Source organism: Pan troglodytes, chromosome 10, assembly GCF_028858775.2.
Source record: "Pan troglodytes isolate AG18354 chromosome 10, NHGRI_mPanTro3-v2.0_pri, whole genome shotgun sequence".
Lineage (NCBI taxonomy): Eukaryota > Metazoa > Chordata > Mammalia > Primates > Hominidae > Pan > Pan troglodytes.
This window is the reverse complement of record NC_072408.2, coordinates 115780569-115803197: the sequence shown is the minus strand read 5'-3', so window position 1 is coordinate 115803197 and position 22629 is coordinate 115780569. Positions and strand designations below refer to the sequence as shown.

General features: G+C 44.3%; 1 protein-coding gene across 1 annotated transcript in view; it reads left to right on the top strand.

Moving 5' to 3' along the window:
* Positions 1-22629, top strand: part of SVOP (SV2 related protein) — a 110592-nt gene that overhangs the window by 27622 nt on the left and 60341 nt on the right. Inside the window, exons 2-5 of the mRNA XM_016924135.4 lie at positions 9296-9456; positions 14191-14276; positions 15358-15456; positions 20388-20459. Of these exons, the coding sequence (XP_016779624.1) occupies positions 9296-9456; positions 14191-14276; positions 15358-15456; positions 20388-20459 (418 nt within the window). The remainder of the gene's footprint in view (positions 1-9295; positions 9457-14190; positions 14277-15357; positions 15457-20387; positions 20460-22629) is intronic.

Here is a 22629-nt window from a genome sequence, read left to right as displayed (position 1 = left end):
GCACCTTTGGGCCCGGCACAAAGCAGGTGCTCATTCAATATTTGTTGGATAAGGGATTTCAGTAACATCTGTGGCAGTGCTAAGAGCTAAGGATTTTCTTTTCTTTTTTTTTTTGAAGGCAAAATACACATAACACAAACTTTACCATTTTAACCTTTTTTTTCCCCTTAGAAATGGGGTCTTGCAGCTGGGCACCATGGCTTACATCTGTAATACCCGCACTTTGGGAGTCCGAGGTGGGTGGATCATCTGAGGTCAGGAGTTTGAGACCAGCCTGGCCAACATGGTGAAACCCTGTCTCTACTAAAAGTGCAAAAGTTAGCCGGGCATGGTGGTGCGCGCCTGTAATCCCAGCTACTTGGGAGCCTGAGGCAGGAGAATTGCTTGAACCTGGGAGGCAGAGGTTGCAGTGAGCCTGGGTGACAGAGTGAGACTCCGTCTCAAAAAAAATAAAAGACGGGGTCTCGCTATGTTACCCAAGCTGGTCTTGAAGTCCTGGCTTCAAGCAGTTCTCTTGCTTCAGCCCATCCACGTAGCTAGGATTGCAGACACATGGGCCACCCCACCCCCCCACCATGTCTGGCTCTATTTTAACCATTTTATTTATTTTTTATTTTTTTCCATCTTAACCATCAATTAAAGTGTGCAATTTTACAAGGTTGCACAACCCTCATCTCTGTCTAGTCCCAGAGCATTTTCATCACCCCAAAAGGAGACCCCACACCCATTAAGCTGTGACTCCCCATTCCCTGGCAATCCCCCAGCCCCTGGTAGCCACTAATCTGCTTTCTGTCTCCATGAATTCTGGACACTTCATTTAAGTGGACTCATATCTATGTGAGCTTTTGTGACTAGCTTCTTTGCTCAGCGTAATATTTTTGAGGTTCATCTGTAATGTAGCATGTGTCAGTAGTTTCAGGAGGTTTCTGTTTGTTCATTTGTTTTGTTTTTCAGAGACAGTGTCTCTTTCTGTTGCCCAGGCTGGAGTGCAGTGGTGTGATCATAGCTCACTGCAGCCTCAACCTCTCAGGCTCAAGTGATCCTCCCACCTCAGCCTCCTGAGTAGCTAGGACTACAGGCACGCACCACTGCATCTGGCTAATTTTAAAATTCTTTGTAGAGATAGGGTCTCCCTATTTTGCCCAGGCTGGTCTTGAACCCCTAGACTCAAGTGATCCTCTTGCCTCCGCCTCCTAAAGTGCTGGGATTACAGGTGTGAGCCACTGCACCCCTGAGGACATTTTTTTTTTTTTAACAGTGATGTGCTAGAGTCCAATGGTACCAGTTCTAGAGAGCAGATGGATTGTTAAATATGCAAGAATTTGGGGAGCCTGTTATTTAATCACTGACGGGCTGAAACAAGCCATCGTGGGAGTATCTAGGACACAGATACTGGCAAATGCTACAAATCAATATTGTTGGGGGAGGGTATTTGAGAGCCAGTTTATATGCACACCGCTGACTTTAAAGCACCCCCATAATCTCTATCAGCATCCCTGAGAAGTTACCGTAACTAAATACCTACTTTGGTTTATTTCTTTATTTCTTTAGAGTCAGGATCTCACTCTGTTGTCCAGGCTAGGTGCAGTGGTGCAATCACAGCTCACTGTAGCCTCAGCTTCCTGGGCTCAAGAGACCCTCCTGCCTCAGCCTTTTGAGTAGCCAAGACCACAAGTATGTGCTACCATGCCTGGCTAATCTTTTTTGTTGTTGTTTTTTTTGTAGAGATGGGGTCTTACAGGCTAGGGGTGATGGCTCACGCCTGTAATCCCAGCACTTTGGGAGGCCAAGGCAGGTGGATCACCTGAAGTCAGGAGTTTGAGACCAGCCTGGCCAACATGGAGAAAGTCTGTCTCTACTGAAAATACAAAAATTAGCCAGGCGTGGTGGCACATGCCTATAATCCCAGCTACTCAGGAGGCCAAGGCACGAGGATTGCTTGAACTCGGGAGGCAGAGGTTGCTGTGAGCCAAGATCAGGATACTGCACTCCAGCCTTGGTGACAGAGCAAGATTCTGTCTCAAAACAAACAAACAAACAAACAAACAAACAAACAAAACCCAAGATGGGGTCTTGCTGTGTTGCCCAGCCTGGTCTCAAACTTCTGGTCTCAAACAATCCTCCTGCCTTGGCCTCCTAAAGTGCTGGGATTAGAGGCGTGAGCCACCATGCAGACCTCTTAAATACCTATTTTGAATAAAACAGTGTTCTTGCTGGGCAAGTACTGCTTAAGAGATGTCCTGGGTCCCACCTTCTAACCAGATATCCAGGCCTAAGGCAGTCTGTCGCCAAGCCTTTGCTCCTAAGTGACACCTGTATTCCAGCTGCAAGGGATGCCCCAGCTCTAGATGGCAGGATGTTTGCCTGAGTCCTGTGTCATAGGCCTCTCAGGGTAGGAGGGTGAGTTGTAGACGCCCAGCTCAGTCAACAAGAGAGTGGGGACTCCTCAGGGCTCAGTCCCTCAGTGCTTCTGCTTCACGATGGGGTTGGGGGCAGGGGAACAGCAGAATCACTTGCCTGCCTCTGATGGACGAGAAGAGCAGTCCCCAGATCAGCAATGCCAGCAGCATCTGGGAATGCACTCAAAGTGTAAAGGTTTGGCCCCAGGTCAGACCTTCTGAATCAGGCCTTCTGGGGGCGGGGCCCAGCCATCCATGTCGTGACCAGCCCCGTGGGAGTTCTGAGGCTGCATCCAGTTCAAGAACCCCTGGACTCAAGTGATAGTCCAAAGAGCTGTCAGTCAGGCTGGAATGGAGCTGTGCCTTTTGTTTTTGTTTGTTTATTTATTTATTTATTTTTCTGTTTTGTTTTATTTATTTATTTTTTATTATACTTTAAGTTCTAGGGTACATGTGCACAGTGTGCAGGTTTGTTACATATGTATACATGTGCCATGTTGGTGTGCTGCACCCATTGACTCGTCATTTACATTAGGTATATCTCCTAATGCTATCCCTCCCCCCTCCCCCCATCCCACGACAGGTCCCAGTGTGTGATGTTCCCCTTCCTGTGTCCAAGTGTTCTGATTGTTCAATTCCCACCTATGAGTGAGAACATGTGGTGTTTGGTTTTTTGTCCTTGCGATAGTTTGCTGAGAATAATGTCCATCAGTGATAGACTGGATTAGTAAAATGTGGCACATATACACCATGGAATACTATGCAGCCATAAACACCATGGAATACTATGCAGCCATAAAAAAGGATGAGTTCATGTCCTTTGTAGGGACATGGATGGAGCTGTGCCTTTTGATTCCTGCTCCAGAACACATGCTGTTTTCCACTCTCTGGCAAGCCTGCCCACACAAGCCAGCTCAGTTTAGACCTTGCATTCATTCCTGATATATGTGAATGCTTGGGAGAGGCACTGACTTGACGCCCAGTGATTAGGACTGAAGGCGCTATTACCAAAGACCACCAAACTGAAGCCTCGGCTCCTTCAAGCTGTGTGACCTAGGGCAACTGCCGTAACCTGAGCAGCCATTTCCTCATGCATAAAATGGGTATAATAACTGTACCTAATTCATAAGTTGATTGTTAAGGTAGCAGGAGATAATATAAAGGGCTTCGCATAGCTCTTGGCTTATAGCAAATGCTCAATAACTAGTTGCATGGTTTGAGGGCTATTATCCAAGGAGTTCGAGGAAGGGGAATTCAGTGATGAATCCCTCACATTTGTCTCGTGCTTTACAATTAATTTGTATAATAACTCTGCAGGAGCTTCTTTGTAGCAGATATGTTTGGTGCCCTTTACAGATTCCTTTAGCAGGCTGGCACTCCCCCAGCTATTGCCAGTGTTGGTTCACAACTGTAGCTCCCTCTGGATTGCCCCTGGTAGAGGGGAGCCACCTTGTCTGGGAGATTATGCCCTCCACTGCTGGGGGTGGCGTGGCCAAGGACTGACTCATATGAGGGTGTTAACAGCCCAGCCCTCACACCCCCGGGCGGGACCCTCTCAGTGTCACGATTCACACTTCAGAGCTCCCTGTGGGGTCAGGCTGAGGCTAGACTTCAGCAGGAACTACATCCTTTCTTAGCTTCCTCCTGCCTCCTCCTGCTTCCCAGTGGGTTTCTCTTTAGACTCCTTCCTCAGTAAATCGCTTACACAAACATCACCATCTCACTGTTTTCAGAAATAGAAAAATCCTAATCCCAGCACTTCGGGAGGCCAAGGCGGGAGGATCGCTTGAGGCCAAGAGTTTGAGACCAGCCTGACCAACATAATGAGACCCCTGTCTCTACGAAACAAACTAACAAAAAGCTAGGTGTGGTGGTGGTGCGTGCCTGTAGTCCCAGCACTCAGGAGGCTGAGGCAGGAGGATCACTTGAATCCAGGAGTTTGAGGCTGTAGGGAGCTATAATAGTGCCATTGCACTCTAGTCTGAGCAACAGAGCGAGACTCCGTCTCAAAAGAAAAAAAGGAGGGTGGGCATGGTGGCTCATGCCTGTAATACCAGCACTTTGGGAGGCTAAGGCAGGCCGATCACTTGAGGTCAGGAGTTCGAGATCAGCCTGGCCAATATGGTGAAACCCCGTCTTTACTAAAAATACAAAAATTAGCTGGGTGTGGTGGCATGCGCCTGTAGTCCCAGCTACTCAGGAGGCTGAGGGAGGAGAATCACTTGAACCTGGGAAGCGGAGGCTGCAGTTACCAGAGATCATGCCATTGCACTCCAGCCTGGGTGTCACAGTGAGACTGGGTCTCAAAAAAAAAAAAAAAAAAAAAAAAAGAGAAAAGAAGGAAGGAAGGAAGAAATAAAGGGAAATCTACCTGAAGATTCATATAGAATCTCTCAAGGGACACCGAATAACTAAAACAATCTTGAAAAATAAGAACAAAATTAAAGGTCTCACACTTTCCAATTTCAAAACTTACGACTACTTAGGTGTGGCTTAAGGATAGACATACAGATCAATGGAATAGAATCAAGAGCTCAGAAATAAATTCTCGAATCATATGATTTGATTAAATGATTTTCAAAATGGTGCCAAGATCACTCAGTAGGGGAAAGGACAGTCTTTTAAACAGATGGTATTAGGAACACTGGATGTCCGTATGTGAAAGAATGAAGTTGGACTCTTACCTAACACCATATATAAAAATTAACTCAAAATGGATCAAAGACCTAAACCCATAAAAGTTGAGAAGAAAATATAGGAGAAAAGCCTTATGATTTGGATTTGGCAATGATTTCATGGGTATGACACCAAAAGAGCAGATAATAAAAATAAAAGTAGATATATCGGGCTACATCAAAATTTAAAACTTTCGGCCTGGTGTGGTGGCTCACACCTGTAATCCCAGCACTTTGGGAGGCCAAGGTGGGTGGATCGCTTTAGCTCAGGAGTTCAAGATCAGCCTGGCCAACATGGTGAAAACTCATCTGTACAAAAAAAAAAAAAAAATTAGTCAGGCATGGCCGTGTGCACCTGTAGTCCCAGTTACTCAAGAGGCTGAGGTGGGAGGAGCACCTGAGCCCAGGAGGTCGAGGCTGCAGTGGGCCATGATCATGCCACTGCACTCCAGCCTGGGTGACAGAGTGAGACCCTGTATTAAAAATTTTTTTTCAAACTTTGGTGCATTCAACGATCACAATCAATAGAGTAAAAAGGCAATCCAAAGAATGGGAAAAATTGTTTGCAAATCATATGTCTGATAAGGGATCTATATCCAGAATATAGAAAGAAGTACAACTCAACAACAAGAAGTCAAACAACCCAAGTTTAAAATAGGCAAAGGACTTCAATAGACATTTCTTCAAAGATGTACAAAGGACCAATAAGCACATAATAAGTTGCTCAACATTAGGGAAATGCAAATCAAAATCACAATGAGATACCATCTCACACCCATTAGGATGGCTGTTATCAAGCAAATGGAAAATAACAAGTATTGGCAAGGATGTGGAGAAATTGGAATCTTTGTGCATTGCTTGTGAGAATACAAAACGGTGCAGCCACTGTGGAAGACGTTCTGGCAATTCCTCAAAAAATAAAACATAGAATAACCCTTTTATCCAGTAATTCCTCTTATGGGTCTGTATCTAAAATAAGTGAAAGCAGGAACTCAAATAGATATTTGTACACTCATGTTCATTACAGCATTATTCACAATAACCAAAACATGGAAACAACCTGTCCATCAACAGATGAATGGATCAGCAAAATGTGGTCTGTCCACACAATGGAATATTATTCAGCCTTAAAAAGGAGGGAAGTTCTGCAATGTGCTGCAACATTGGATGAGCCTTGAAGACATTATGCTAAGGGAAATAAGCCAGACACAAAAGGAAAATTACTGTATGATTTCACTTATCTGAGATCCCTAGAGGAGTCAAATTCATAGAGACAGAAAGTAGATTGGTGCTCGTCAGGGCTGAGTAGGGGAAAATGGAGCATTGATTTCTATGGGCACAGAGTTTCAGGTGAAACTTAATGTCACTGAATTGTACACTTATAATGGTTAAAATGGCAAATTTTATATTTTAATATGGCATGTATATTTTACCACAATAGAAAAAGAATCTCTGTTTCACGATTTTCTTCTAGGACACCTGACTTACGGCACAACTATTACACCAATGTATAGAAGAGGTAAACTGAGGCTCAGAGTGACTATGTGTTTGTCTTATCCAGTGGGGATAATAATAGTCTCCACCTCTCAAGTTTACTCTGAGCATTAAATCAAATAATGATGCCTATAAAGACCCCCCCCTCCCCGATCAAAGAAGAGCATTGGCGACAGAGTGAGAACCTGCATCTCATGGTATCTCATTGTGATTTTGATTTGCATTTCTGTAATATTGAGCAACTTATTATGTGCCTATTGGCCCCTTGCATGTCTTCTTTGGAGAAATGTCTCTTGAAGTCCTTTGCCTATTTTAAAATGTGAAATGCCTATGAAGATGTGAGCGATGGAGACAGGATGGCTTCAAGTAAACTAGGGACAAATGTTGGCGATTTCACATGGGTCAACCTAATAGTCTAATCCTTTAGTTAAACAGCAGAAACAAAGATATTTCTCTCATTGTTATGTATGTAATTTTATATGCTTGAAATTTCTCAAAATAAAATATCTTCATTAAAAAATAGAGTAAATGGGAAGCAATGGAAGAGTCTGAAGAGGTGTTACCCTCTCATTGGCCAGGAATACAGTGTTTTAACCCAGATAAACCTGTGGTTGAATCCCGGTTCCATGCCTGTTTAGTTATGGGACTGTGGGCAAGCCATGTGACTTCTAGGACCTCAGTGTGCTTGTCTGTAAAATGGTGATAATAATATGAACTTCAGAGTGGTGCTATGCAGATCGAGTGCACAGAAAACAGCTGGAACTTGCACAGAGCACAAACTTGATTCTATTAGAGGTGACTGTGGTAGAGGGGGTGAAATGTTAGCACCAAGCTTCAAACCCCACCAGTCTGTCTGCCAACCCTGTGCTGGGCCCTGCATTTCCCTGCCAAGACGAGCCTGACAGCTCAGGTTTTCCAAGCCCAGCCTTGCCAAGGAGTGGAGTTTCAGGTGTTTACAGAATTACTGTGATTTAATCTGTCTTTTCTCTTCTAGAACTTCACAAGCAGGTTATGTTCCCTGTGCTTCTGAAATCCAGAGATTTACCCTTTCTATGCCAGCACAACAGTTACTCTTTGGTGAAATACATGGAATGATGCAATCGTTAATAATGATAGCAGTATTTTGAACTTAAATATTTCTTTTTTTTACCTTTTAAAAACATGGATCAAATGTGTACTCCATCTGCTCATATACTACCTCTGCTATTCATGCCCATGTAACTCCAGACTTTTTTCTTTCTTTCTTTTTTTTTTTTAACAAATAAAATCCTAAGATCTTGCTCTGTCACCCAGGCTGGAGGGAGTGGTGCAATCTTGGCTCACTGCAGCCTCACCCTTATGGATTCAAGTGATCCTCCCACCTCAGCCTCCCAAGTAGCTGGGACCAAAGTCACACACCACCATATCCAACTAATTTTTTATTTTTTGTAGAGATGGCATCTCACTATGTTGCCCAGGCTGGTCTTGAACTCCTGTGCCCAAGCAATCCTCCCTCCTCAGCCTCCCAAAGTGCTGGGATTACAGGCATGATCCACTGTACCCAGCACTCCAAACTTTCTTCAAAAAGTCTATGAGGACTCAAAGCTGTGATAGAAAGGACTTGCACATTCGGTATCACTATCCCCTTGAGAGACTGTGAGGTCAGAACACATCTGTCTTTTCAGTGCTATAACCCCAAAACCCACCCTAGGGCTGGGAGACAGCAGGAATTTTGTGTTTGGGAGTGAGAAAGTTGGAAGGAGACAGGTAATTTTGCCCCGGAGTCCCAGATGAAACTACTGCCCAGAAAAATCAAAGCTTCTTGCAGAGGAACAAGAAACAGCATAGTTTGAAGGAACATATTGCATAAGAGTGGAGCCCATGGGGTCTCAAACTCAAATGTCTACAGGGCCTGACAAATGGGGCCACGTGCCAAGTGAGAGGAACACAGAGCAAGTGCAAGGATAACTGGCAAAAGACCCTTAGGGCTGGAGATAATGAGACAGTGGTCAACTGTGGAGTGCATGACCCATCTAAAACAGGGGTTGGGGTGGGCTGGGGACCACCACTGCCCAGACCTAGCACAATTCCAACGCAGGAATGTGGGCTCCAGACAGCGAGATATTCTACTTTTTCAAGAGACATTGGGATTCTGGCTTTTTATGTGAATTTTCCCAATTTTAAAATTTTGGCACCAGGCGTGGTAGTTCACACCTGTAATCCCAGAACTTTGGGAGGCTGACGAGGGAGGATCACTTGAGCTCAGGAGTTTGAGACCAGTCTGGGCAACATAGTGAAACCTTGTCTCTATTCTAAAAAATGGCATCCACTTTAAACTTTTAGAAATATGGTGTGAGCAACTTTTTGTGGGCCTAACATGACCTTTAGATGACCAAAATGTTAGATATAGACAGATGAGTCTAAAATCTGAAACAAATGTACTCACAAACAGTATTCTGGCCTAAAACAAAGATATCCTCAATCACATAACCTACTTTGTGAATAGGAAACCCTGGAATTGGGCAGTGCCCAATCTGCTCAACTGTACATGGCAGTCCTGATATTATAACTCTTGAAGTTATTACTCTCCCCAACCCCAGTCCAAATCAATAGAAATGCTAACCCCCATCCATCAACTCTCCAAACCATGAGAAGAAGTCTTTCGCCTGTCTTGGTCACTAGAGTTGTGCAGCAAGGCCATTTGGGGGAAGCTTTAGCCATCTTGACCAGATTTGTTCTGTTCTCTAGGGTTGTGAAATTCCGTCGCACAGGCGAGAGTGCAAGGTCAGAGGACGACACGGCTTCAGGAGAGCATGAAGTCCAGATTGAAGGGGTCCGCGTGGGCCTAGAGGCTGTGGAGCTGGATGATGGGGCAGCTGTGCCCAAGGAGTTTGCCAATCCCACCGATGGTGAGAGGGCCCTGCAGTTGGGGAATCAGCCTGGGCCACGGTCAAGGTTGCCTACCCAGCAGGCAATTTCAGAGGGGTATTGTGAAGGGGCAGTTGGGAGGGCCCAGAGGGCCAAGGGGTGGAGCTGGAAGTGGGGGCTGAGCCTACATAGCTTACTTCAGCAGGCAAGGTTACATCACAATCCCTGCCAGTCAGCATCAATGCACAACACTTGGCTGAGGATGGCAATAACCATGATGATAATGATGACAAAGATGATGATGGTGATGATGATGATGATGATGGTGGTGGTGATGATGGTGGCAATGATGATGATGGTGATGATCATGATAGTAATGATGATGATGGTGAGGATGATGGTGATAATGGTGATGATTATGGTGATGATGATGATCATAGTGATGAAGACTGTGATGATAAAGATGGCAATGGTGATGATGGCAATGGTGATGATGGTGATGATGACGATGGTGATGATGATGGTGGTGATAGTGATGATTATGGTGATTATCATGATGGTGATCATGATGGTGATCATGATGATGGTGATGATGGTGATGGTGATGATGGTGGTGATGATGATGATATGATGATGGTGGTGATAATGATGATGGTGACGATGATAATGATGGTGATAGTGATGATTATGGTGATGATGGTGATCATGATGGTGATGGTGATGATGATGCTAGTGATGAAAGATGATGATAAGGATGGCAATGATGATTATGATGATAGTGATGATGATGATGGTGATGATGATGATAGTGATGATGATGGTGGTGGTGATGATCATAGTGATGATGATGATGGTGATGATGATAGTGATGATGATGGTGGTGGTGATGATAGTGATGATGATGATGATGGTGACAGTGATGATGATGATGGTGATAATGATGGAGATCACGATGATGGTGATGGTGATGATGATGATAGTGATGAAGATGGTGATAAGGATGGCAGTGGTGATGATAGTGATGATGATGATGGTGAAGATGATGGTGATGATGATGACGGTGATGATGAAAATGATGGTGGTGGTGGTGATGGTGATGATAGTGGTGGTGATGATGATGATTGTGGTGATAATGATGGTGATAGTGGTGATTATGGTGATGATGATGATGATGGAGATCATGATGATGGTGATGGTGATGATGATAGTGATGAAGATGGCGATAAGGATGGCAGTGGTGATGATAGTGATGATGATGATGGTGAAGATGATGATGATGGTGATGATGATGAAAATGATGGTGGTGGTGGTGATGATGGTGATGATAGTGGTGGTGATGATGATGATTGTGGTGATAATGATGGTGATAGTGATGATTATGGTGATGATGATGATGATGGAGATCATGATGATGGTGATGATAATGTTAGGATGAATATGGTGATGATAAGGTTGGCAATGATGATGATAGTGATGATGATGATGAAGATGGTGGTTATGATGGTGATGATGATGATAGTGATGATGATGAAGATGGTGGTTATGATGGTGATGATGATGATAGTGATGATGATGGTGGTGATGATGATGATGGTAGTGATGATGGTGATGATGAAGATGATGGTGGTGATGATGATGAAGATGATGGTGGTGGTGGTGATGATGGTGATGATAGTGGTGGTGATGCTGATAGTGAAGACGATGGTGATAGTGCTGATGGTGGGGATGACAGTATAATGACAATGGTGGTGATGATGTTGGTTATGATGATAGTGTGATAGTAATGGTGACACTGATGATGGTATGGGAGTAGCTAACATTGACTGAGGATTTATTATGTGCCAGGCACTGCTCTAACCAGTTTACATGTTTTATCCATCTAATCCTCACAACAGTTCCAATTGGATCTATTACCAACATCTTCCCCATTTTGCAGGTGAGGAAACTGAAGCACAGAAGGGTTAAGTATCTTGCTGAGGGTTATACAGCTAGGAATTAGCCAATTTGGATTTACGCCCAGGCAATCTGGCCTCAGAGCCCACATTCTTACCCATGACCTTGTTCTGACTCTGAAGTGGTGCTGTGGGACCTGGTCTCCAGCTTTCCTCGCTTCTTGTTGCTGATGGATGAAAACATTCTATGTATTCCTGAAAAGCCTCAGATTCCAAATCTAAGAGAGGACTAATGACTTGAATGCAAGGCCTATTGTTGGCAGAGATAAGGTGGCAATGACAGGGGATGGAGGGAAGCTAAGGCTTTATTCTCAGGCTGATCTGGGCTCTACTCCCAACTCTGTGAAACACAGGGCAGGTCCATATCCTCCTCTGTAAAATGGGGCTACTACTAGGCCTTAACTCATAGGATTGTGATGGGGATTAAATGAAATAATGCACATCTAGCTTTCGGCACAGTGCCTTGCAGGTAGTGAGCACTCAGTAAATGCCCCACAATAGTCTCACTACTGTTCTTCTTGTGGATGATATTTTTTGCTGGAGGAAACCACAACCTGCTAATGTGATCAACACCAGCTCACACTTCTGGAGAAAATTATGATTGACATACAAGACCCATGGTTGAAATTCCAAAAAGATGACACCTCCCAGCAGGGGCTGATGAGATCCTCGGAGGTCACCCACGGGGCCACCCAGCATCCTCCTTTAGTATTTTTATTTTTTTCAGATGGAAACTCACTCTGTCACCCAGGCTGGAGTGCAGTGGTACAGTCTCAGCTCACTGCAACCTCCACCTCCTGGGTTCAAGCGATTCTCCTGCCTCAGCCTCCTGAGTAGCTGGGACTACAGGCATGCGCCACCACACCTGGCTAATTTTTGTATTTCTAGTAGAGAGGGGGTTTCACCATGTTGGCCAGGATGGTGTCAAACTCCTGGCCTCAGGTGATCTGCTCGCCTTGGCCTCCCAAAGTGTTGAGATTTCAGGCGTGAGCCACCGCACCTGGCTGTATTTTTATTTTTTAATTAACTATTCATTTTGGAATTATTTTAGCTTTACAAAAAAATTGCAGATATAGTATAGACATTTCTCACATACTCTTTACCCAGCCTCCCCTAATGTTAACAACTAAACTAAAAAAATTAACCTTGGTGTGCTACTATTAGCTCAACTACAGACTTTATTCGGATTTCACCAGTCATTGCAATTGTGCTATTCCCAGATACAATCCAGCATAACATATTGGGTTTAGTGTTTTAATTTAGTTTAGTTTTGTTTTTTGGATTTTTTTTATTTTGAGACAGAATCTTACTCTGTCACCCAGGCTGGAGTGCAGTGGCATGATCACAGCTCACTGCAACCTTGAAACCTTCCTGGCTCAAGTCATCCTCCTCCCTGAGCCTCCCAGGTAGCTAGGACCATAGGCGTGAGCCACCACTCACAACTACTTTTTAAAAATATTTTTAGTAGAGATGGGGTCTCACTATGCTGACCAGGCTGCCCTCAAACTCCAGGTCTCAAGTGATCCTCCTGCCTCAGCCTCCCAAAGTGCTGGGATTACAGGCATGAGCCACAGCATCCGGCCATCTTTTAGTATGTTTCAAAAACACTTATTAGCTTATAAATTATATCTGTGTTTTTTCTGAGCATAAAAATAACACTTGTTTATTTGGAAAGCATTCAGACATTAAAGAAATTCTCAAAGTAGGAAAGTGAGTGTTGTTTTCAAAGATGAGCCTGGTAAGCAGTTTGTAAGATGTCCACTCAGTCTTACTTCCCCTGCTTGGCACACACACACGTATATACATTTTATCACAAAGACAGCTCCTCTGGTACATACCTTTCCACAACTTTTGCTTTTCACTTAACAATATAGTGTGCACATCTTTCCATCGGAGTGCAGATGGAATTGTACCTTTCAAAAGTATTTCAGGCCGGGCATGGTGGCTCACATCGGTAATCCTAACACTTTGAGGGGCTGAGGTGGGAAGACAGCTTGAGCTCAGGAGTTCAAGACCAGCCTGGGTAACATAGTGAGACCTCATCTCTACAAAAAATAGAAAAAAATTAGCTGGGCATGGTGGCATGTGCCTGTAGTCCCAGCTACTTGGGAGGCTGAGGCAGGAGGATGGCTTGAGCCCAGGAGATTGAGGCTGCATTGAGCTATGATTGTACCACCGAGCTCCAGCCTGGGCAACAGAGCGAGACACTGTCTCAAAACAAAAACAAAACAAAGAAGTATTTCTTTTTTTCTGGCCATGGAAGTAATACATTGTAAAAGGAAGAAAGTTAATTCTCATATAATTTTTTCCTTCCTCCCTCTGACAACAAACAAATTAAACCATAATTCAAAGCCTTGTATATATTCTACGGATAGATACATGTGCATATATATACACCCACATGCGTACATTTCCAAGAATAGAACCATGCTAAATACCTTGTTGTCGATCTTGTTTTGTTTTTAAACATTAATTAACAATATACTTTGTGTATCTTTCTATATCTGCACATTCTTGTTAACTGTTGGGTCATATTTCATAATGTGGATATTTAATAATTTATATATGTATAATATCTACTTAATAATTTATTTAGCCAACTCCTGTTGATGGACATTCTGGGTTTTTCCGTTTCTCCCGTTGTAAGTAATGCTGCAGTTGTAGGATATCACTTCACACTGGAATATTTTTCTAGGATGAGTTCTAAAAGCAGCATGTGCTGTGTTTAATTAGCTTGGCTGGGGACCACCCCAGAAAACCCCACACTAGGACAACTGCAAGGTGCACTGATTCCTTCCTTCCCTCTCCCTTTCTCCTTCCCAGATACTTTCATGGTGGAAGATGCGGTGGAAGCCATTGGCTTTGGAAAATTTCAGTGGAAGCTGTCTGTTCTCACTGGCTTGGCTTGGGCAAGTATTTCTTCGGGGCAGCGGCTCAGCCTCCAAGAAACCCCCATGCTGCTCAACTGGGTTTCCATGGCCTACAAGGAAGGACACAGTTCTTTGCACATGGAGCCTTTGCTTGAATTTCAATCAACAAAATTTATGTGGCGTAATAAGTGGTGATAACGAGTTCTGTGCTTGAGGAGAGCTGGGTGTGGTTGGCAGTTGCCCCCAAGAAGGAGTTGAACTTTCTAGCTAATTAGGTGGCTTAACTCTTTGGGCTCAGGGCTACTATGAGATTATGATGTCAGCTGTAGAGCTCTCCCTAGAAAAGCATGCACAGATTAGAAATGTGCCTTCTGCTTCAAGACTCTCATGATCCCTCATTCAAATCCCCTGGCTATGGCAAACAGTACAGCCAAACCTTTAATATACTTGAAATTAATTTTTGTGAATGGCAGGAGATGGTGATCTAACTACATATTTTCCCAAATGGATCGTCAATTTCCCCACAACATTTCCCCCACGATTGGAAAAGCTGCCTTTATCGTATACCAAATTCCCATGGCCACATGGGCATGCTTCTAGATTCCATGTCTGTCCTAGTCTGTCTAGTCTTGTAAAGGTACACGATGTTTAATTGCTAGGGATTCTGAGTCTGTTTTAATGTATTAAAAGGTCACACTTGTTAACTATACTGACAATTATATTCTATTCTACATGAACAAATGACCTATAAGCCAAAGACAAGCTAGTCTTTAACCGCACCAAAAAGATAATTGTCTCTCTGCATCTATAAAAATGTTTTTTTCTCAGATTTTAGAAATATGTTTTCCCACTTTGTTTGTGATATGCCCATATTTTTAAAAACACACACAAAAAAACCACACACGAAAATAATATAAAATGTCTATTTGTCTATTCCTGCAATGGTAATGCATGGTTTTAACTGCTGGAGCTTTGAGTGTGGTTTGATGTGCAGCAGGGCACTTGGCAATGGGCAGAGAGGGGTGTGCTACAGTCTCTGTCTCTGGGGCTATGGACTTGGCCAGCCTTTCCCAGCACCAAGCAGCATCCTGGCCTCATGATGTCTCCGTCCTCTCTGCAGATGGCTGATGCCATGGAGATGATGATCCTCAGCATCCTGGCGCCGCAGCTGCATTGCGAGTGGAGGCTCCCAAGCTGGCAGGTGGCATTGCTGACCTCGGTAGGCAGCCCAGCAGCTCCCTTCTGTTGCATACAGTTCTGCTCCCCTGGGGTGTCCTGTGGGATATCTCCCTTCTCCCGCTGCCGAAGGCTCAGCAGAAAAGAATTAAGCCCTGATGGAAACACTGTCCCATCCCCACCTCACATATCCTAGCAGGTTTACAGCCAACTCTACTTCACCTGGAGGTCCAGCGACTTGGGAGGGTGTCCCAGGCATCCTATTCTGTTGCTGGGAGCTTGAAACCCACCTGTGCATATCACTTAAACTCTGTATGCCTGTTTTCTTGGCTGCAAACAGGAGGTGCCAATCCCCACATCCCTAGGATTATTTGAGGACTGGAAACAACACAGTGCCTGGCATAGAGTAGGTGTTCAATAAATTGGAGCTATTGCTCCCTGGAATTAAGGCTTGAAGGAGGAGGCTGCAGAACCCTCACTTTTCGTCAGGGAGATACCAGCAGCAACCTCTTAAAAGAGAGGAATGGGCTGGGCATAGTGGCTCACGCCTGTAATCCCAGCACTTTGGGAGGCTGAGGTGGCTGGACCACCTGAGGTCAGGAGTTCGAGACCAGTCTGACCAATATGGTGAAACCCCATCTCTACTAAAAATACAAAAATTAGCTGGGCGTGGTGGGGGCGCCTGAAATCCCAGCTACTCGGGAGGCTGAGGCAGGAGAATTGCTTGAATCCGGGAGGCAGAGGTTGCAGTGAGCTGAGATTGTGCCATTGCACTCCGGCCTGGGTGACAGAGGAGGACTCCACCTCAAATTAAAAAAAAAAAAAGAGAGAGAGAGAGAGAGAGGAATGGCCAGGCTGGATAAGAGGATAATAATGATAATCACAAAAGCTAATACTTACAGAGCATTTACTGTGCAAAGGCCTTTACCTACATTGCATACAATATATGCACAATGTACATGTGCTCTTTAATCCTCACAGACCTATGAGCTAGGCGCTATGATTAGTTGAGCAAGATGAGGCACAGAGAGGTTAATCTCTTGCTCAAGGTCTGTGATCTCCATCAGTGATGGAGTCATTGCCAATTCAGGATGCCTCCCAGAATGTTGTTTTTTGTAGATAACTGTTCTGGAATGGCCTGAGTGCCTTCCACACAGCATGGCCCAGTCTGATATTAGCAATAAGGTTGTGTAGCTCAGTGGGAAGAGTTTCATGGCACATACACCTGTGTTTTTGTGGTTTAGTCACCTCCAGAAGTGTGACCTTGAGTGAGGCACTTGATGTCTGTATTTTGTGGCCTGCGAAATGGGGGTGATAATGCCTGTTTTTCTGTGTATTTTGTTAAATACACACAGCCCCTAGTACACACCAGGGGCTGAGTCCATGATACTTGTTTTTTATATTCCTCCTTCTTACCGATATCTCCTAACGAGTAACTGCAGGCTGGTCGTGGTAGCTGACACTTGTAATCCCAGCACTTTGGGAGGCTGAGGCGGGCAGATCACTTGAGGCCAGGAGTTCAAGACCAGGCTGGTCAACTTGGTGAAACCCCATCTCTACCAAAAATACAAAAATTGACTGGGCATGGTGGCGCGTCCCGTGATCCTAGCTACTCAGAAGGCTGAGGCAGGAGAATCACTTGAACCCGGGAGGCTGAGTTTGCAGAGAGCCGAGATTTCACCACTCCATTCCAGCCTGGGCGACAGAGTGAGACTCCATCTCAAATAACAATAATAATAATAATAATAACTGCAGGTCTGTGTTTTTGCAATGTAGGGCCTTTCTGGTCTCTTGCCATTGGATTATAACAACCATAATTTACTGAGCACTTATTTTGGGCCAGGCTAATGGTTTTGCATACATTACCTCTTTAACCTTCTCAAACCTATGAAAGAGGTGCTTTTATTACTGTCACTTCTACAGATAAGGAAACTGAGGCTTAGAGAGGGGCATTGACTTGCACAAGCTCAGACAGCCTGTAAGAGGCAGAATTGAAAGCCAGGCCTGGCAGGCTCAGAGCCCCTGCCTCGGGCTACTTTCTTGTGGTATGAGGTTTAGACTTGTGGGCTAGGTAGAGCCATTAAGTCTCATGGGTAAATTTTCTAAGGAAAAGTCAGAGTCCTGCAGGAGTTGGAGACATAAAGTACCCAAGGAGGATATTACAGATGCACATTTTTGCTGCAGGAAATACTGTGCAAGATTACCGTGATTATTATGATATAGAAGCAGTGCTTTGCTGTGCCAGAATCTCTCCTTTTGGGGAAAATGGGTGTTTTGAGGGATATTTAACTCTTTGAGGATGTAAGAATATCACTTAGCACATAACAAAGGCAACACTTTATCCCAAGACAGTAATCTTCAAACATCTCTTTTCAAGGTTAATCTAGAAAGGAATTAAATAAAAACCATGTAGAATCCAGGACTGTCACATGTTTTTACATTGACATGAAAGTTTTAAAATTGTAGGTTGCAGATGATGCCATTGCCAGTGTAGTGAAATATAAAAATCAAAATAAAATTATCATATCACTTTTTAAAATGTGTCTAGTAAAATGGAAAAATGGAAATACTTACCTGATATCTACCATCATTTGTTTTAAAGTTACATGAACAAGCTCTTTAGAGGAATTTGGAAATTTTGCATTGCTTTTTTCTTGGAACTGGTATTTCCATTCATTTCTCCATATAATTTTATCTTAATGTATTTTTTTTTTTTTTGAAATAGGGTCTCTCTGTGTTGCCCAGGCTGGAGTATAGTGGCGTGATTTTGTCTCACTGCAACCTTCGCCTTCTAAGTTCAAGCCATCCTCCCACCCCAGCCTCCTGAGCAGCTGGGACCAAAGACACATGCCACCATGCCCAGCTAATTTTTTTACTTTTAGTAGAGACAGAGTTTCACCACGTTGCCCAGGCTGGCCTAATGTAATATTATTTTGCTTGAAAGGATCACATTCATTACCCTATTATAATTCTCTGCGACAGAATACATACATTCTAAATTATTAGTTTTAATTATCTGAGATGAGAAGGCTCTAAGCACTAAAATTTTTCTCCTGCACTGATTTATCATTATAATTTGTAGTAGTACACAATAGACCACAACAACAACATATAATTTTGATAAATAATTGTTAATCATAAGCAAGGTTTTATTGGAAATGTATCCCTTAATGAGTGGTGTGGAATGTTTCCCAAATATTTTATGTATTCCTGAATGATTATTGCTAAAGTGAGACAGGGTTCAGCACCAGGTCTGTTCCTATTTGTCACTTTTCCTGAATGACTATATACATGAAAAGCTTTGTTCACATAAAAAAAAGTTTTGAGGAACTGAAGGAGTTTTGTTAGAACTCAATAAACTAATGCCACTTGATTTTTAAAACACTCTCCAAATTGCGTGTGCCAAAGAGCACACAGCTTTCATTTCTGAAAAATTATGTTCCATGACCTAACTTGCCGACAGCTTGATTAGACTGTTTTTCAATTCTGTTGAAAGTAATAATAAAGGTATTGGAAACCAGATGACTTGCAAAAGTCATCTGTAAGTGCATCATCAGTGCCCCTTCTGAGGCACCCTGAAGGGTTTACATTGAAAAGCAATGCCTTGGTCAGACTGGCCTAGAGAGGCGTGGCTGAGAAAGAGGGAGTCAGGCAGGAAATGGAGAAGAAGACCCCTAACTCGTTCTTGAGAAAGAGTCTGTAGGGAAGTTGAAAACTTGGAAATGAATTCCCTTAAAATGATCCATTTGGGCCAGGTGTGGTGGCTCATGCCTGTAATCCCAGCACTGTGGGAGGCTGATGTGGAAGGATCCCTTGAAGCGAGGAGTTAGAGACCAACCTGGACAACGAAGTGAGATCCTGTCTCTACTAAATAAATAAATAAATAAAATTAGCCAGGCATGGTGGTGCACACCTGTAGTCTCCCCTACTCAGGAGGCTGAGGTGAGAGGATCACTTGAGCCCAGGAGGCTGAGGCTGCAGTGAACCATGACCATACCATTGCACTCCAGCCTGGGTGACAGAGCAAGATCCTGTCTAAACAAACAAACAAACAAATAAAGAAATTATACATACGTAAACTGTGTCTGCTTCTCCCTTGGAACGCTTCTGTGTGCCATCCCCACTCCCTGCCCTCGGACATGCACAAGAAATGCTTTTTGGGTCAGACCAAACTGAATCTGTGCCCTCCCCTCTCTGGCCCTCAGTTGCCTTATCTGTGAAATGGGGAGAATAGAAGGACCCACCAAGTAGGGCTACTGTGAGGATGCAGTAAGATGTGTGCATAAATGCTTCAGCATGGTGTCTGGCACTTGGAGAGGGAAGAGCATGGTGATGAGGTGCCAGTCAGTCTGCTTGGGCTTAAGACTTGCCTCTACTCTCTGCTTTCAGGGAGGCGGAGCAGGTTTCTTAACCTATCTGAGCCTCAGCTCCCCATTCTGTCATACGAGTAGGATCATTCAAATCTCACCAGCTGTTACTCCAAGGATTAACAATGTAACAATGACTTGGCCTCCCACACAATGAGTGGTTTCTCTTACTAGTAGTTTACAGCTCCCATGCCAGCCTCCTGTGTGCCAACCTCTACCTTGCAGCCCTTGGTATTTTCTCAGCAGTAGGGCAAGTGTTTCTTTGGGATGGTGTGAAACTTGTCAAAAGCTAGTTCTGGAGCCAGAATGCCTGATTCCAGTGCAGGCTGCGCCACTTAACGCCTCTGTGACGCTGATCCTGCAATTGCCTCTCTCTCTGAGTCTCAGTTCCCTCATCTGTAAAATGGGAATAATAATAGCACCCTCCCCATGGGATTGTTGGGAAGCTTGCGGGAAGCACTTAGTGTTTGCCCCTTGGCAGGCTCTCAGTGAATGTTAGATCATTGCTGTTACCTAGAGGGTGACGTCACCACTTCCGTTTGTTGTTCCCTTTCTGTGCAATGATCCACATCCTCTGTCTAATGACAACTGTCTTTCCCCCCCACAGGTGGTCTTTGTAGGCATGATGTCCAGCTCCACACTCTGGGGAAATATCTCAGACCAGTACGGCAGGAAAACAGTAAGGCAAACTTACTCTTCTAAACGCATGTCCTCTGGGTTGTCTTGGTGATGGTCTGGACAAGTAGCAAACCCGTTCTGCATTAGCAATTGGGAGGCCTAATAAGGATGATGTTGAAGTACAGTGAGAAGACATTGCTGTAAGGCTACTGTGGACTCTCTTCAAAGCACAGATTCCTAGTGGGGCCCACGCATATACATTTCAGAATCTAGACAATCAATGCCTATTCATATCCCCTGGACCAGAACCATTTCCTCATTACCCCTGGCTGGGGCAGTCAAGGGATACTAGATAAAGGCATTGATTCTCTTGCCCTAAAGAGAGCCATTTCTCAAATTTTGGGTTTTTTGTTTTTCTTTTTGTTTGAGACAGGGTCTTCCTGGAGTGCAGTGGCACAGCCTCAGCTCACAGTAGCCTCAACCTCCCAGGCTCAAGCAATCCTCCCACCTTAGCCCTCCAAGTAGCTGGGACTACAAGCGTGCGCCAATACACCCAGCTCATTTTTGTATTTTTTGTAGAAATGGGGTTTCACCATATTGCCCAGGCTGGTCTCAAATTCCTGGCCTCAAGCGATCCTCCTGCCTTGGCCTCCCCACAGCGCTGGGATTACAGACGTGAGCCACTGCACCCGGAAAGCCATTTCTCAATCCCAGCAGGACTGAGCTCCAGTGTCTGCTGTGGGAACCTGTTCATGAAGACACCCTGAATTACCTTCCTTCCCTTCCCTGTCTCACTTCTCCACTCCCCTACTGGAATCACTGCTCAAATAAACTATCTTTACTAGGATCCTTATCTTAGAGCCAGCTTTTGGGAGAGCCCAGACATGATATGAAATGGATTTGCAAACAAGAAGGAAGAGGGAACTTACAGCTCAGGGCCTTGAAATCAGGTGGACCCAGGTTCAGTGTCAATTTTGCCACTACTGGCCGTGTGATCTTGGGCAAGCAAACTGACATTTTTTTTTTTTTTTTTTTGAGACAGAGTCTTGCTCTGTCGCCCAGGCTGGAGTGCAATCGCACGATCTTGGCTCACTGCAACCTCTGCCTCCTGGGTTCAAGTGATTCTCCTGCCTCAGCCACCCAAGTAGCTGGGATTATAGGCACCTGCCACCAAGCCTGGCTAATTTTTGTATTTTTAGTACAGACAGGGTTTCACCATGTTGGCCAGGCTGGTCTCAAACTCCTGACCTCGAGTGATCCACTGGCCATGGCCTCCCAAAGTGCTGAGATTACAGACATGAGCCACTGTGCTCAGCCAAATTGACCTCTTTGATTATGAATTTCCTAATACGTATAAAGAAGAAAATAACAGAACCTGTATTGGGGGGTTAATAGAGATGAATTAGGGTTAATTGAGGTGTAAATCACTGTTTCTTTTGTTTTTTTGAGACAAGGTCTTGCTCTGTTGCCCAGGCTGGAGTGCAAAGGTGCAATCATAGCTAACTGCAGCCTTGACCTTCTGGACTCAAGCAATCCTCCCACCTGAGCCTCCCAAGTAGCTGGGACAAGACTTGTGCCACCATGCCCAGCTAATTGTTTTTTTATTTTTTGTAGACAGACAGGGTCTCACTATGTTGCCCAGGCTGGTCTCAAACTCCTGGCCTCAAGCAGTCCTCCCACCTCAGCCTCCCAAAGTGCTGGGATTACAGATGTGAGCCACTGTGTGAATCTCTTTGTACAACGCCAGGCACATGCTAGGCACAGGACACATGTAAACTGAAATTCTGAGTGTAGCATTTCTGACAAGACCCCATGCAATGTCAATGCTTGGGACCATACTTTGAAAACGATTGGCTTAGACTAAGAATAACCTACTACTGGAGCTGGGAATGGGCTACCTCAACAAACCTAGAATTCTGTTAGGAAGGAAGAAGTGAGATCTGGATGCTGGGTAGGAAACAGGCAATCTCCACTACAACTAGCAAGTCATGGGCTGAAAATAAAATAGTGTGTTGTATAGCAGGCATGATGCAAAGTATGGTTCATGTATTAGCTCATCCAATCCCCATAATAACCATTGAAGTAGGTGCTATTATCACTCTAACTTGATAGAAGAGGAAACTGAGGCACAGAGAGTGGGCAACTTACCCAGGACCACACGGTTTGTGCATCACAGAGTCAGGTCTTGCTCATTCTAAGTCTAGAGCTCTGTCTTCACTGTGATGCCCGTG